This window comes from Eretmochelys imbricata, unplaced genomic scaffold (assembly GCF_965152235.1).
Source record: "Eretmochelys imbricata isolate rEreImb1 unplaced genomic scaffold, rEreImb1.hap1 Scaffold_33, whole genome shotgun sequence".
In the NCBI taxonomy this organism is placed as follows: Eukaryota; Metazoa; Chordata; order Testudines; family Cheloniidae; genus Eretmochelys; species Eretmochelys imbricata.
Window position 1 is genome coordinate 193,139 of NW_027554345.1, and position 12,132 is coordinate 205,270.

Here is a 12,132-nt window from a genome sequence, read left to right on the forward strand (position 1 = left end):
CATAACCCTAACCCGTATTCAACAGGGACTTCAGCATGAGTTTACCTTTCAACCTTCAATGGGGCCACTCATATGATTAAAGTTAGGAATGTGCTGAAGTGGCTGTGGAATCAGGGCCTCTGTACAGAATATTCAAAGGGAGTGAGTATTAAATTCATATTCATGAGTGTTTGGAACGGATCTTCAGCTGGTAAAAATTCTCAGAGATCTACTGACTTCAATGGAGCTATGACAATTTAAACCATCTGAGGATTGGCTCCTTGATTTTTAAGGATCCCCAGTGTGATACTTTCATTTGTTCACAGAAGCAAAAGAGAGCATGTTAAAAATGTATCCTGTCAAAACAGCTCAAAGGTGAAACACCGAGTATTTTAGGACAAACTGTTTGTAAATAACAGCTAGAATAAGAGATAGCCATAAAAATCTTTGTTAAATAATGTTTAATAAGGAGTCCTTATGAGAAAATCATGATCTGGACATAGACAATCGTTAACAGGAAAAGAAGCACAATAATTTGCACAATAATTTCCATAGATTATTCATTATCTAGCTAGCTAACATAATTCACAATCAAATAGAAATTTATCATGATGACAAAATGAGGTTGTGTGTTAGGACAAGGAATGGTCCTGTCTGTTTGTCTCTCTATCTAATCACATACTCTGCTTTTCTCTGTCATATATGTAGTGTACACAACCATGCACAAAGATGATATCCTAATACTAATAACTGGCCAGCTTCTGAGATCCTTTCTCAGTTTGGATGTGAGCAGATCGACACGGGAAGGCGTATGGAACACCAGATCAGTGCAAGTGATGGCCCTTTTCCGCTTACACCAAGGTTAGAACAAAATGACCCCAGACAAGAAGCTTACACCCGTGTTCATGTCACTACAGAGTGCTTCCCAGTGACTTTGAGCCAGAACCGCATCAGTAGTAAACGTGTGATGTCATTGGGTCTACTCTGCATTGGTGCTGGTCTAGCTGAGTTGGGAAATCAGACCCTGACCTCTCTGTAACATTCACTTTCTCCAGGGTGCTGTCAGCCAAATCTGAATCCTTGTGTATATAGGCTATTGGCCTTGTGTATATAGGCCAAATCCTGATCTCCTTGAAGTGATGGGCTAAACCCTAGTGGCTTCCATGGAATACAAATTTGACCTCATTATCCTGTGTCAGGTTTTCTTTAGGAAACTCTGGAAAAAGTTTCTCTTCAAAACACCCTTTTCACCATAGCAAAAATGACACCGTTTTTACATATTCAATAGGTAAAAATCATAGAAAAGATGCCTACCTCAGATTGTTATTTCTCTAACATCATTAATAATACAATAATACCCCAACAGTCGATACATAATCATTTCATCAGGAACTCAGCCAAGCAGAAACCTCTTTTGTACCCTTTTATCATTGTGGGGAGCAAACCTTCAGCTTGCTCAGAAAACCCCATCAAAGAGATGACATAGTGGCACTTCCAAGAGAGGACAAACATTGAAAATCCTGTCAAACCAAACACTCAACATCTCCCCAGGCTTTCCCACCTCCACAACTTCCTGGAACAAAGAAACAAAACAAACCACCAACCAACCAGTTAACCCAAAAAAAAAAATGCTAAAAATCTGACAAACAAACAAAAGGCACAAAGAACAAATGCATTGATACTTCAATCAGAGATTTTATCCCCAAAAACAAGAAGAGCCAGAGATCTCACTACGGACTTTGCTTTGGCTACTGATTTTATGGGCAAGGTGCTCAGCTAGTATGGTGATGGGTAGCAGTATACGATAGATAGATTCTGATCTTATTTACATTGGTCTAAACCTATAGTAACTCCATTTTTCAGAGTCATGTTTGTCTGGATTTTTCCTAGTGTAAATACCCAATTCTGCATAAACAGATTGCACAGTATTTTCTCATGCAGGCGATAATGTCATCAGCTGATTATATTTATAAAGAAACACAGAATGAAATTGTTACTGAAGGAGAAATAAGGACATTTTATTCTTAGAGAATAACCTCCAAACTATCAGTTTACTCAATGCACCTTTGAGCTCCTTGTTTCTCATGCCGTAGATGATCGGATTCATCATTGGTGGCAACACAGAATAGAGAACAGCCACCACGAGATCCAGACCTGAGGTAGAGCTGGAGGTGGGTTTCAAGTAGGCAAAGGTCCCCGTGCAAATAAACAAGGAGACCACAATGAGGTGAGGGAGGCAGGTGGAGAAGGCTTTACGCCTGCCCTGCTCAGAGGGGATTCTCAGCACTGTGGTGAAGATCTGAACATACGACACAATTATGAAAATAAAGCAGCTTGAGGCTAAGCACACACTAAAGATGAGAAACCCAACTTCACTGATTTCTGAATCAGAGCAAGCGAGCTTGAGTAGCTGGGGAACTTCACAGAAGAACTGATCCACCATGTTCCCTCCACAGAAGGATATTGCAAAGGTGTTTCCAGTGTGCACTGCAGAGTAGAGAAGAACACTGATCAAGGCACTGGCTGCCATTTGGACACAAGCTCTTCTGTTCATCACTGTCTCATAGTGCAGTGGTTGGCAGATGGCGACATATCGATCGTACGCCATGATGGTCAGTGTGGCAAAATCTGCTGAAGTGAAGAAGACGACGAGAAAGACTTGGGCAACACATCCAGAATAAGAAATCGAACTTGTGTTCATGAGGGAGTTAGCCATGGATTTGGGGATGGTGGCAGAGATGGAGCCAAGGTCTAGGATGGACAGATTCATCAGGAAGAAGTACATGGGGGTGTGAAGGTGGCGGTCAAGGGCTATGGCTGTGACAATGAGAAGGTTCGGCAGCAGGGATATCAGGTAAAGCACTAGAAACACCACAAAGTGTAAAATCTGCAGTTCTGGAACATCAGAGAATCCCAGGAGAAGGAATTCGGTCATGGTGGTTTGGTTGGACATTTTCTTCCTCAGTGCACTGTGTGATGGCTGCAGGGGGAATGAGAAGGACCATGGTCAGGATTAGAGCAACAGAGGGAATTGCCCTGATTCCCCTTTCTCTAATATCTCATTATATGAATGTCAAAGGTGCACAGAACTCGTCACTTACAATGAGTAGGTGTTGGCAGTGCTCCTCACCTCTGACAATCAGTCAGTCATGTTATCACACTATTGTAAATTGGGTCAGATCCTTTAAAGTCAATGGAGCTTCGTTACTTTACCCCATCTGACGAATTGGCCCAAGACTGTATAAAAGAGAGTCTGTGAGCTGTCAACTTTACCGGTTATTCAGTTGTTACCTCCTCGCAACGATCCCTTTGAAAGAGTAATCCCACAGATGCAATAGAATAAATGGTTTGAAATTAAGGGATTATCAGGCAATATTAATGTTCTCTAATTTATTTGAAGTTAAAGGCTGGTTGGAAATTTTCAGCTGTGTTCTTTTAATCAAGACTGGGTTTTCAGCTAAACAACAACAAATCTCAGAATCTGTCTGCTTTTCTCCAAACATTTTCGGATTGTTCACTAAAGAAACTGAAAACTCAAACACAAACATTTTCGTTTTTTCGATTAAAAAAATCCACTTTTCAGCAGAAAGTTTTCATTTGCCGAAAACTGAAGGGGGAAAGAAATGGATTTGGGGTTTTCAGTTAAAAGTCAAAATTTTCCTGAAGGGTGGAAAAATTCCAATCAGCAGTAGGCATCTGATTAATTTGAGAGTAAAAGTCTTAACGAGTTCAGATTGTAATTCATATTTATCCTCTTAATTTTCCCTCTATGTTCATCCCCAAACCTAGTTCATTGAAAAAGCAAACTTACTGTGCTGATCTTTGTGGATTTTTACCCAATGCATGATCCAATCAGTCATCCAGCACTACGATTCTTTGGTCAATATCTATCTATGTACCAGAATCTAGAAGCGAAAAGCACATGCATCTGAGATTTCTTTCCCCCTTCATTTTCAGACTGCACTGCCAGAACTAGACTCAAACCTGTTGCTTTCTGCAGATGAGCTGTATGTAGCTGGTGCTGGGCATCACTGGCATTAAAGGACTGATGCTGCAGGAAGGTAATTTATTCACGTCTATTTCCTAAGGGCGGGTGGGACTCACTCCCTGGAGCTCTGCACAGCTCAGCAGCAGAGGCCCAGAGGCAAGTGCAGAGATGCCTAGCTGATGAAGCCAAGAGAGCCATTCTGTCCCTCCAGTCTGACACTCACATAGCTTGGGGCCTATGATCTCCCCCAGCATTCCCTGATTCCAGCCCAGCATCTGTGTTATCTCTGGGCCAGGATCACAAAGATGGAGACAGGCACCAATGGGAATTTATCAATGCTCCTAAATGAGCTCGGTGGCTAAGTCCCATGGTCATTCAGTGGGAGTAAAGAGTGTAACCTGCTTAGATGCTATTGTAAATCCCAATAGGTAGCTATCTCCTTCTTTAGGTACCTAAACCCCTTTGTAATCCTGGCCCTGTCTCCCTCATTAACTTCCAAGGCCTGGGCTTCTCCTGAATTTCAGAAAATCATGCCTGGGATTGGCAAAGGAGCAGTGTCATGGAAAAATTAACTGCGCAGTGTGTTTGGATCAGAACAAAGCCTGAGGTCCACTGCTGGGAGCCCCAGGCCCTTTAAATCGCCAGCATAGGGAAGCCGGTCTGGTCCGGTGTACGGGCTCTTGCTGGTATGCCGGACAGGACCAGCTTACTTTCACCTCTGACAGCCATGCATCTAGAGAAAGGAGCTCAAGATGCTAAGAATTCCTGTGATCTAAGCCCAGCTATGCAGCTATGTTACCTCAACTCTCTGTGCCTCTCTTTACCAAAATCTGGGGGATAATAACTGAGACTGGATCAAAAATTCAAAAAGAAACTTTTGGTTAGAGATGATCCATAATTCACCCAATGAACTCATCTTACCCTAGACCAGTGGTTCTCAAACTTTTGTACTGGTGACCCCTTTCAACTAGCAAGTCTCTGAGTATGACCCCCACCCCCTTAGAAATTAAAAACACTTTTTTTATATATTTAACACCATTATAAATGCTGGATGCAAAGCAGGGTTTAGGGTGCAGGCTGACAGCTCGCGACCCTGCATGTAATAACCTCGTGACTCCCTGAGGGGTCCTGACCCCCAGTTTGACAACCCCTGCTCTAGACCCTGAGTGTTTCCCTCCCTCTCCCTCACCCAGCCCAGACCCCCAAGCAAACACCCACAGCCCTTAATCTTCTCCCACCCCTCTCACAACCCCCACCCCACAGAGTCTCTCAGCCCTTGTTCTTTGAGATTTCCCCCTTCCATGGCCAAGAGCCAACTCCCCACCCAGAGTTCCTGACTCAGCTTCCTCAGAGATCCCTGTTTAACCCCTCTGCCCACCAGTCCCCTCTTCTACCATCAGTCCTCTCCTCTGCTCAGCCCCACTCTCCTGACATGGCGCCAGCCCCAGGGAACAGCCACTCACCCCGGCTCCAAATACTTGCCCATTCTCTCCTCCTTCTCCCCATTGGCAAGCCCTGGACACCACTTCCTTCCTTCCCCACTCTCCTCCTTCCTCTTCCTGGCCCAGCCCCTTTTCTGAACAGTATTTTCAGGGTGGCCTCTGCCCAGCACACAGCTAAACTGGGGAACTCACTGCCACAAGGGATTGCTGAGACAAAATGACCAGCAGGGTGAGACATTGGCATGGATCACCAGAGCCTTCATGGTTACATTAGATCAGAGAATGAATTAAACTGCCATGGTGTAGGTCTCCAGCCAGCCATTAACTCACAGGGAACATCCCTGACACGGAGGTTAGTGCAGAACTGTCCACTGAGGGGGTTACTCTCCCTCCCTATTCAGCAGCTGGTGCTGGTCCCTCCAAGTGTCACAACTCTGAGCCGAGCTGTTCCCAGGAGCCTGTGGAAAGAGGCACAGTTAATCCCATAAAGCTCTGCTGACTCTCAGGGCTGGATTCAGATACTCCAGGGGCATTCATGGGGTGGGGGAAGGCTTCAAAGAGAGGCTGGGCCAATGGCATGGAACCCTGCTCTGTCCCAGAAGAGGAGCAGGTGAGTCTCCCCCAATCCCTTGGGATCGGCTAGGTGCCCACAGACAGGCAGGGGGCAGTCATGGTCCCCCCAGTCCTTACCTGGGGCAGTTCCCCTCTCCCAGAGCCATTATCTCAGGCTTTTTTCAGACTCAGGCAGACAATGCTGCAGCTGCTGCAGTGGGGGCAGATCTCCTCATCCCACCCCAGTTGTTCCAGGCTGTGGGTGACGCAGCATCCGTTGCTGGCCCCAGTCAGACCCAGGGCACTGGACACCCCCACCCCAGCATGCCCGGCTCCTGGTACCGAGTCATGCCGTACTTGGCATGGTACAGCAGGCACTGTGGTATCAGGGGGTCTCCTTGAGATTCACCAGGTGCGGGGTTTGCAGCAGGGGGCAGAGGGATAGAAAAGTGGGGAAGGAGACACTATGGTCAGTGGGGGCTGGAGGGCAGAGCACCCCATAAAGAAGGGCCATGCCCCAGGGGATTCTGGGATTGAGGGTCCCAACATCTCATAGAGAAGGGCTGTGCCCCAGGGGATTTGGGATTGAAGGGCCCAGGACCACACAGAAAAGGGCCACACCTCAGCAGGGGCTGGAGTCAAAGGACTTGAATCTCTTCTTCCTGAGACCAGACATACTCCATTGGAACACCATGGACTTACCCTGGGGTGAGGGAGGGAGAAATCAGCCCCACTGAGTCCAATGGAGTTACTCCTGATTTACATCAGGGTGAGTGAGAGGGAATCAGCCCCATCGACTGGAAAGAAGTGACTTCTAACTTTTCTTAACGTTGATGTGTTTTGGTGCTCATTTATTGTGCCCAGACAGAGATCAAACCAGGGCTCAGATCCTCATAGCAGGGAGCATTTCTGATGCTCAAGGGCCAGTCACCAGCTCTTTGGAGGAAATAAAGTCATAGTGTTATTAGCCAAAAGGTTTAGCTCTCAGTTAGGCCTGTCAGCCTTGGAAGTGCTTGGAATCGCGCCAAATGGATTACGCTGTGCATGTGTATGGAGAGAGGATGAGCTGGTTGACAGCTACCTCTGGCTCACCGGCTGTGAGTCCTTGAAGGGGGAATGTCCAGTAGTGGCTGACAAACCCGCATGCCATCTGGGCACTTTGAGTTCAGATCTAACCCTGAGCTGAAATCTGAACCTAAGAATAAGGAGGTACCTGGCACTCCCTGAGGGTTTTGAATTGTGGGGAAATGTCACCTGGGCACCACAGGATATTTAGAAGGTGATGAACCAATTTTTGAAATGCCCTTACCTGCTGGGAGGGGAGGTTGATGGGGGTGGGAATTGGGGAGAAGGCTTTTCGGGGCAGCGAGGGGAGGGGTGATTATGGAGTGGGGGACAGAAAGGGTGGGTGGGTAGGAGATGAGTTGGGGGTCAGGAGATGAGGAGGGGTGGGACACTGGGAAGAGGGGACATGAGGGTGAGTGACAGGGGGCCTGGGAGAACAGAGGGGTGTGATGTCCTGTCTCTTTCAATGTTCAGCGGGCTCTGTGCTCTAAGAACATAAGACAATAAGAACGGCCATACTGGGTCAGGCCAAAGGTCCATCAAGTGCAGTATCCTGTCCTCTGACAGTGACCAATGGCAGGTCCCCCAAAGGGAATAAACAGACAGGTTATCGTCAAGTGATCCATGCCCTGTCACCCAGTCCCAGCTTCTGGCAAACAGAGGCTAGGGACACCATTCCTGTCCATCCTGGCTAATAGCCATTGATGGACCTATCTTCCATGAATCTATCTAGCTCCCTTTTGAACCCTGTTATAGTATTGGCCTTCACAACACCCTCTGGCAAGGAGTTCCAGAGGTTGACAGTATGTTACATAAAAAATACTTTCTTGTGTTTGTTTTAAACCTGCTACCTATTAATTTCATTTGGTGGCCCCTTGTTCTTGTATTATGAGACAGAGTAAATAACACTTCCTTATTTACTTTCTCTATACCACGCACGATTTTATAGACCTCTATCATATCCCCCCTTATTTGCCTCTTTTCCAAGATGAAAAGTCCCAGTCTTATTCATCTCACCTCACACGGAAGTCGTTCTTCACCCCTAATAATTTTGGTTGCCCCTTTCTGAACCTTTTCCAGTTCCAATATATCTTTTTTTGAGATGGGGTGACCACATCAGCACGCAGGATTCAAGGTGTAGTCATACCATGGATTTACATAGACGCAATATGACATTTTCTGTCTTATTATCTATCCCTTTCTTGATGATTCCCAACATTCTGTTTGCTTTTTTGACTGCCGCTGCACATTGAGTGGATGATTTCAGAGAACTATCCACAATGACTCCAAGATCTCTTTTTTGAGCGGTAAAAGCTAATTTAGACCCCATCATTGTATATGTATAGTTAGGATTATGTTTTCCAATGTGCATTACTTTGCATGTATCAACATCAAATTTCATTGGTCATTTTGTTGCCCAGTCACCCAGTTTTGAGAGATCCTTTTGTAGCTCTTCGCAGTCTGCCTGGGACTTAACTCTCTTCAGTAGTTTTGTATCATCTGCAAATTTCGCCACCTCACTGTTTACCCCCTTTTCCAGATCATTTATGAATATGTAAAATAGGACTGGGCCCAGAACAGATCCCGGGGAGACACCACTATTTACCTCTCTCCATTCTGAAAACTAACCATTTATTCCTACCCTTTGTTTCCTATCTTCTAACTAGTTAACAATCCATGAGAGAGCTTTCCCTCTTATCCCATAACTGCTTATTTTGCTTAATAACCTTTGGTGAGGGACCTTGTCAAAGGCTTTCTCAAAATCTAAATACACTATATCCACTGGATCTCCTTTGTCCGCATGCTTGTTGACCCCCTCAAAGAATTCTAGTAGATTGGTGAGGCGTTATTTCCCATTATAAAACCATGTTGACTATTTCCCAACAAATTATGTTCATCTATGTGTCTCACAATTTTGTTCTTTAAGATAGTTTCAACCAATTTGTCCAGTACTGAAGTGAGGCTTACCAGCCTGTAATTGCCAGGGTCATCTCTGGAGCCCTTTTTAAAAATTGGTGTCACATTAGCTTATTACTGTTTAGTTTATCAATTTGTTGCAAAACCTCCTCTAATGACACCTCAATTTGGGACAGTTCCTCAGATCTGTCATCCAGAAAGAATGGCTCAGGTTTGGGAATCTCCCTCACATCCTCAACAGTGAAGACCGATGCAAAGAATTCATTTAATTTCTCCGCAATGGCTTTATCATCTTTGAGTGCTCCCTTAGCATCTCGATTATCCAGTGGACCCACTGGTTGTTTAGCAGGTTTTCTGCTTCTGATGTATTTAAAAAAAAATGCTATTACTTTTGGAGTCTTTGGCTAGCTGTTCTTCGCATTCTTTGTTGGTCTTTCTAGTTAGATTTTTACACTTCCTTTGCCAATTTTTGCTCCTTTCTATTTTCCTCATTAGGATTTATCTTCCACTTTTTAAAGGATGCCTTTTTGCCTCTCACTCTCTCTCCCCTCCCCAGCACAAAGCTTCACTTTCCTGTTAGGTTCAGTTTTGCGGTGGGAACAATAAAGCAAGCACAGCACCCAGCTGTGTTTCCGTTAGCGATATCTGCGCCTGTGTGACTATCTCCTTCTCTGCTGGATACAGAACTAGAACAAGGGGCAGGGCGCCTGACAACCCCACATTCCCCTACCTTGTGTGTGTCAATATCAGAGGGCTCTCGATGCATCTATGGGTGTCCGATATGCCTCCTTCTCCCCCTTTTGTGATCTTGGGGGCTTTCTCCTTGCCTTTTGGCACGAGGGGGACTGAGTCTGTCTCCCTAATCACCACTCCCGATGTGTGCCAGGGTCTAGGGAATTGCCGCCCCTTGAGGTGTGAAGCTGAGAAGAGGCAAAGGGGGACATGAACCCACAACACACTGAACAGCCTGCTGGCACCTGGGTGACTGATATGAGTGGAGCAATTCACACCTCTCCAAGCGTTTGTTTCAGGCTGTACCATCTCCTGCAGGTGTTTCTCACTCCACTAAGAATAGCTCATTGAGATGAACAGGCCACTTCATCCCTCTCTGAGCCTGCATTACTGCAGATGGCTGTGTCCAGCTTTGCGCTGCGCTTACTGACAGATTTGGGCGTGAGGAGACGATGTGACGGGAACCCAGATTGTCCAAGCAATGCACAGAATACAGCTCCTTTCCAGTAAAATGTGATCATTCTTAAAAGCACCTTTTGCTTCACTCATCATCCGTATCCATGGCCACCTATAGCTGCCACAATGACCACTGACTCCAACCAACAAGCTTGCTTTCTCTTAAAAAACTAGGAAATAAAATGGTAACAAACTTCATTAACACAGAGTTAAGGTTTCCCAATGACAGCTCATGCCTGTTCAGAAGGTCAAGTTCATAGAATCCCAGGAGATCATCTCATCCAACTGCTGCTCAAAGCAGGACCAAGCCCCAGTTTTTCCCCCGGATCCCTAAATGGCCCCCTCAAGGATTGAACTCACAACCCCGGGTTTAGCGGGCCAATGCTCAAACCACTGAGCTATCCCTCCCTTAAACTCATGCATCTCACAAAGAAATGCAGAATTGAATTAAATGCCCTCATAATTTAGATAGATAGATTCTTATCTAATTCCCAGTAGAGTAACCCCACAGACTTCAGCGAACTTAGTCTGGATTATTACTACTGTGAACACAACATTTTTGCATAAAAAGCCTGCACATCACATTCCCATGGAGACAATCATGTCATCAGTTGATTATATCAGTAAAGAAGCACAGAATGAAAACGTGGTCATGGGAGAAATCTGGAAATTTTATTCTTTTTGAATAACTTCCCCTCAGTCAGTTTCTTCAGGGCACCTTTGAGCTCCTTGTTCCTCATGCTGTAGATGGCTGGATTCAGCACTGGCGGCACCACGGAATAGAGAACAGCCACCATGAGCTCCAGAGCTGAGGCTGAGCTGGAGGTGGGTTTCAGGTAGGCAAAGGTGGCAATGCAAATGAAGAAGGAGACCACAATGAGGTGAGGGAGGCAGGTGGAGAAAGCTTTATGCCGGCCCTGCCCAGAGGGGATTCTCAGCACTGTTTTGAAGATGTGAACATATGACACAATTATAAAAGCAAAGCATCTTAAGCCTAAGAACAAGAGAAAAGAAGTAACAACAACTTCACCGAGCTATGAGTCAGAGCAGGTGATCTTGAGCAGCTGGGGGATTTCACAGAAGAACTGATCCACCTGTTGCCGTCACAAAAGGGTAATGCAAATATGTTCCCAGTCTGCATAGTAGCAACGGGAATTCCACTGATCCATGCAATGGCTGCCATTTGGACACAAGCTCCCCTGTTCATTATAGTCTCATAGTTCAGTGGTTGGCAGATGGCGACATATCGGTCGTACGCCATGATGGTGAGAAAAGCAAAGTCAACCGAGGTGAAGAAAATGAAGAGAAAGACTTGGGCAATGCACCCAGAATAAGAAATCGACCTGGTGTTCAATAGGGAATTGGCCATGGACTTGGGGACGGAGACCGAGACAGATCCGAGATCTAGTATGGATCTAGTAAATTCATCAGGAAGAACTACATGGGGGTGTGAAGGTGGTGGTCGAGCACCACAAGGATGATAACAAGGAGATTTCCCACCAGGGCTGCCAGGTAAATCCCTAGAAACAGCAGAGTGTCAAATCTGCAGCTCCCGAACCTCAGACAATCCCAGGAGAAGGAACTCTGTCACGGTGGTTCGGTTAGACATTTGCTTTCTCAGTACATCATGGACTGCCTGTGGAAGGAAGGGCAAGGGCAATGGTCAGGCTAGAGTCCTCCTGCCTCCTCACCTCTGACAATCACACCACTAATGAAGAGCATTGTCACACCAGTGTAAATTTCCACAGCTCCCTTACAGTCCAAGGATGGCATCCGTTTCCTCCATCTGAGGATCTGGTCCAAGATGAGGCTTGATAAAATGCAGTGTAAATATGGAACAAGTTACAACCCAAGCCCAACAATCTTAGGAATTATGGACATCCTATTGCTACAATGGAGAGCGAGTTTAGGAAAGAAGAGTAAGTCTACCTCTATGCCACGAGCTAGGGGAGTGATTCCCAGATCACATGCACTACTTGCAATAGCTCGAGGATGGCTAGC

The 12,132-nt window shown here is 45.8% G+C and overlaps 1 protein-coding gene and 1 pseudogene across 1 annotated transcript; both read right to left on the minus strand.

Moving 5' to 3' along the window:
- Positions 1-1,972: 1,972 nt before the first annotated feature.
- On the minus strand, positions 1,973-2,932 carry LOC144258667 (olfactory receptor 14A16-like). Its single transcript, XM_077806860.1, has one exon. It carries the CDS (start codon positions 2,930-2,932, stop codon positions 1,973-1,975), a length of 960 nt encoding a protein of 319 aa, XP_077662986.1.
- Positions 2,933-10,781: 7,849 nt separating this feature from the next.
- LOC144258661 (olfactory receptor 14A16-like) lies at positions 10,782-11,740 on the minus strand (annotated as a pseudogene).
- Positions 11,741-12,132: the final 392 nt, after the last annotated feature.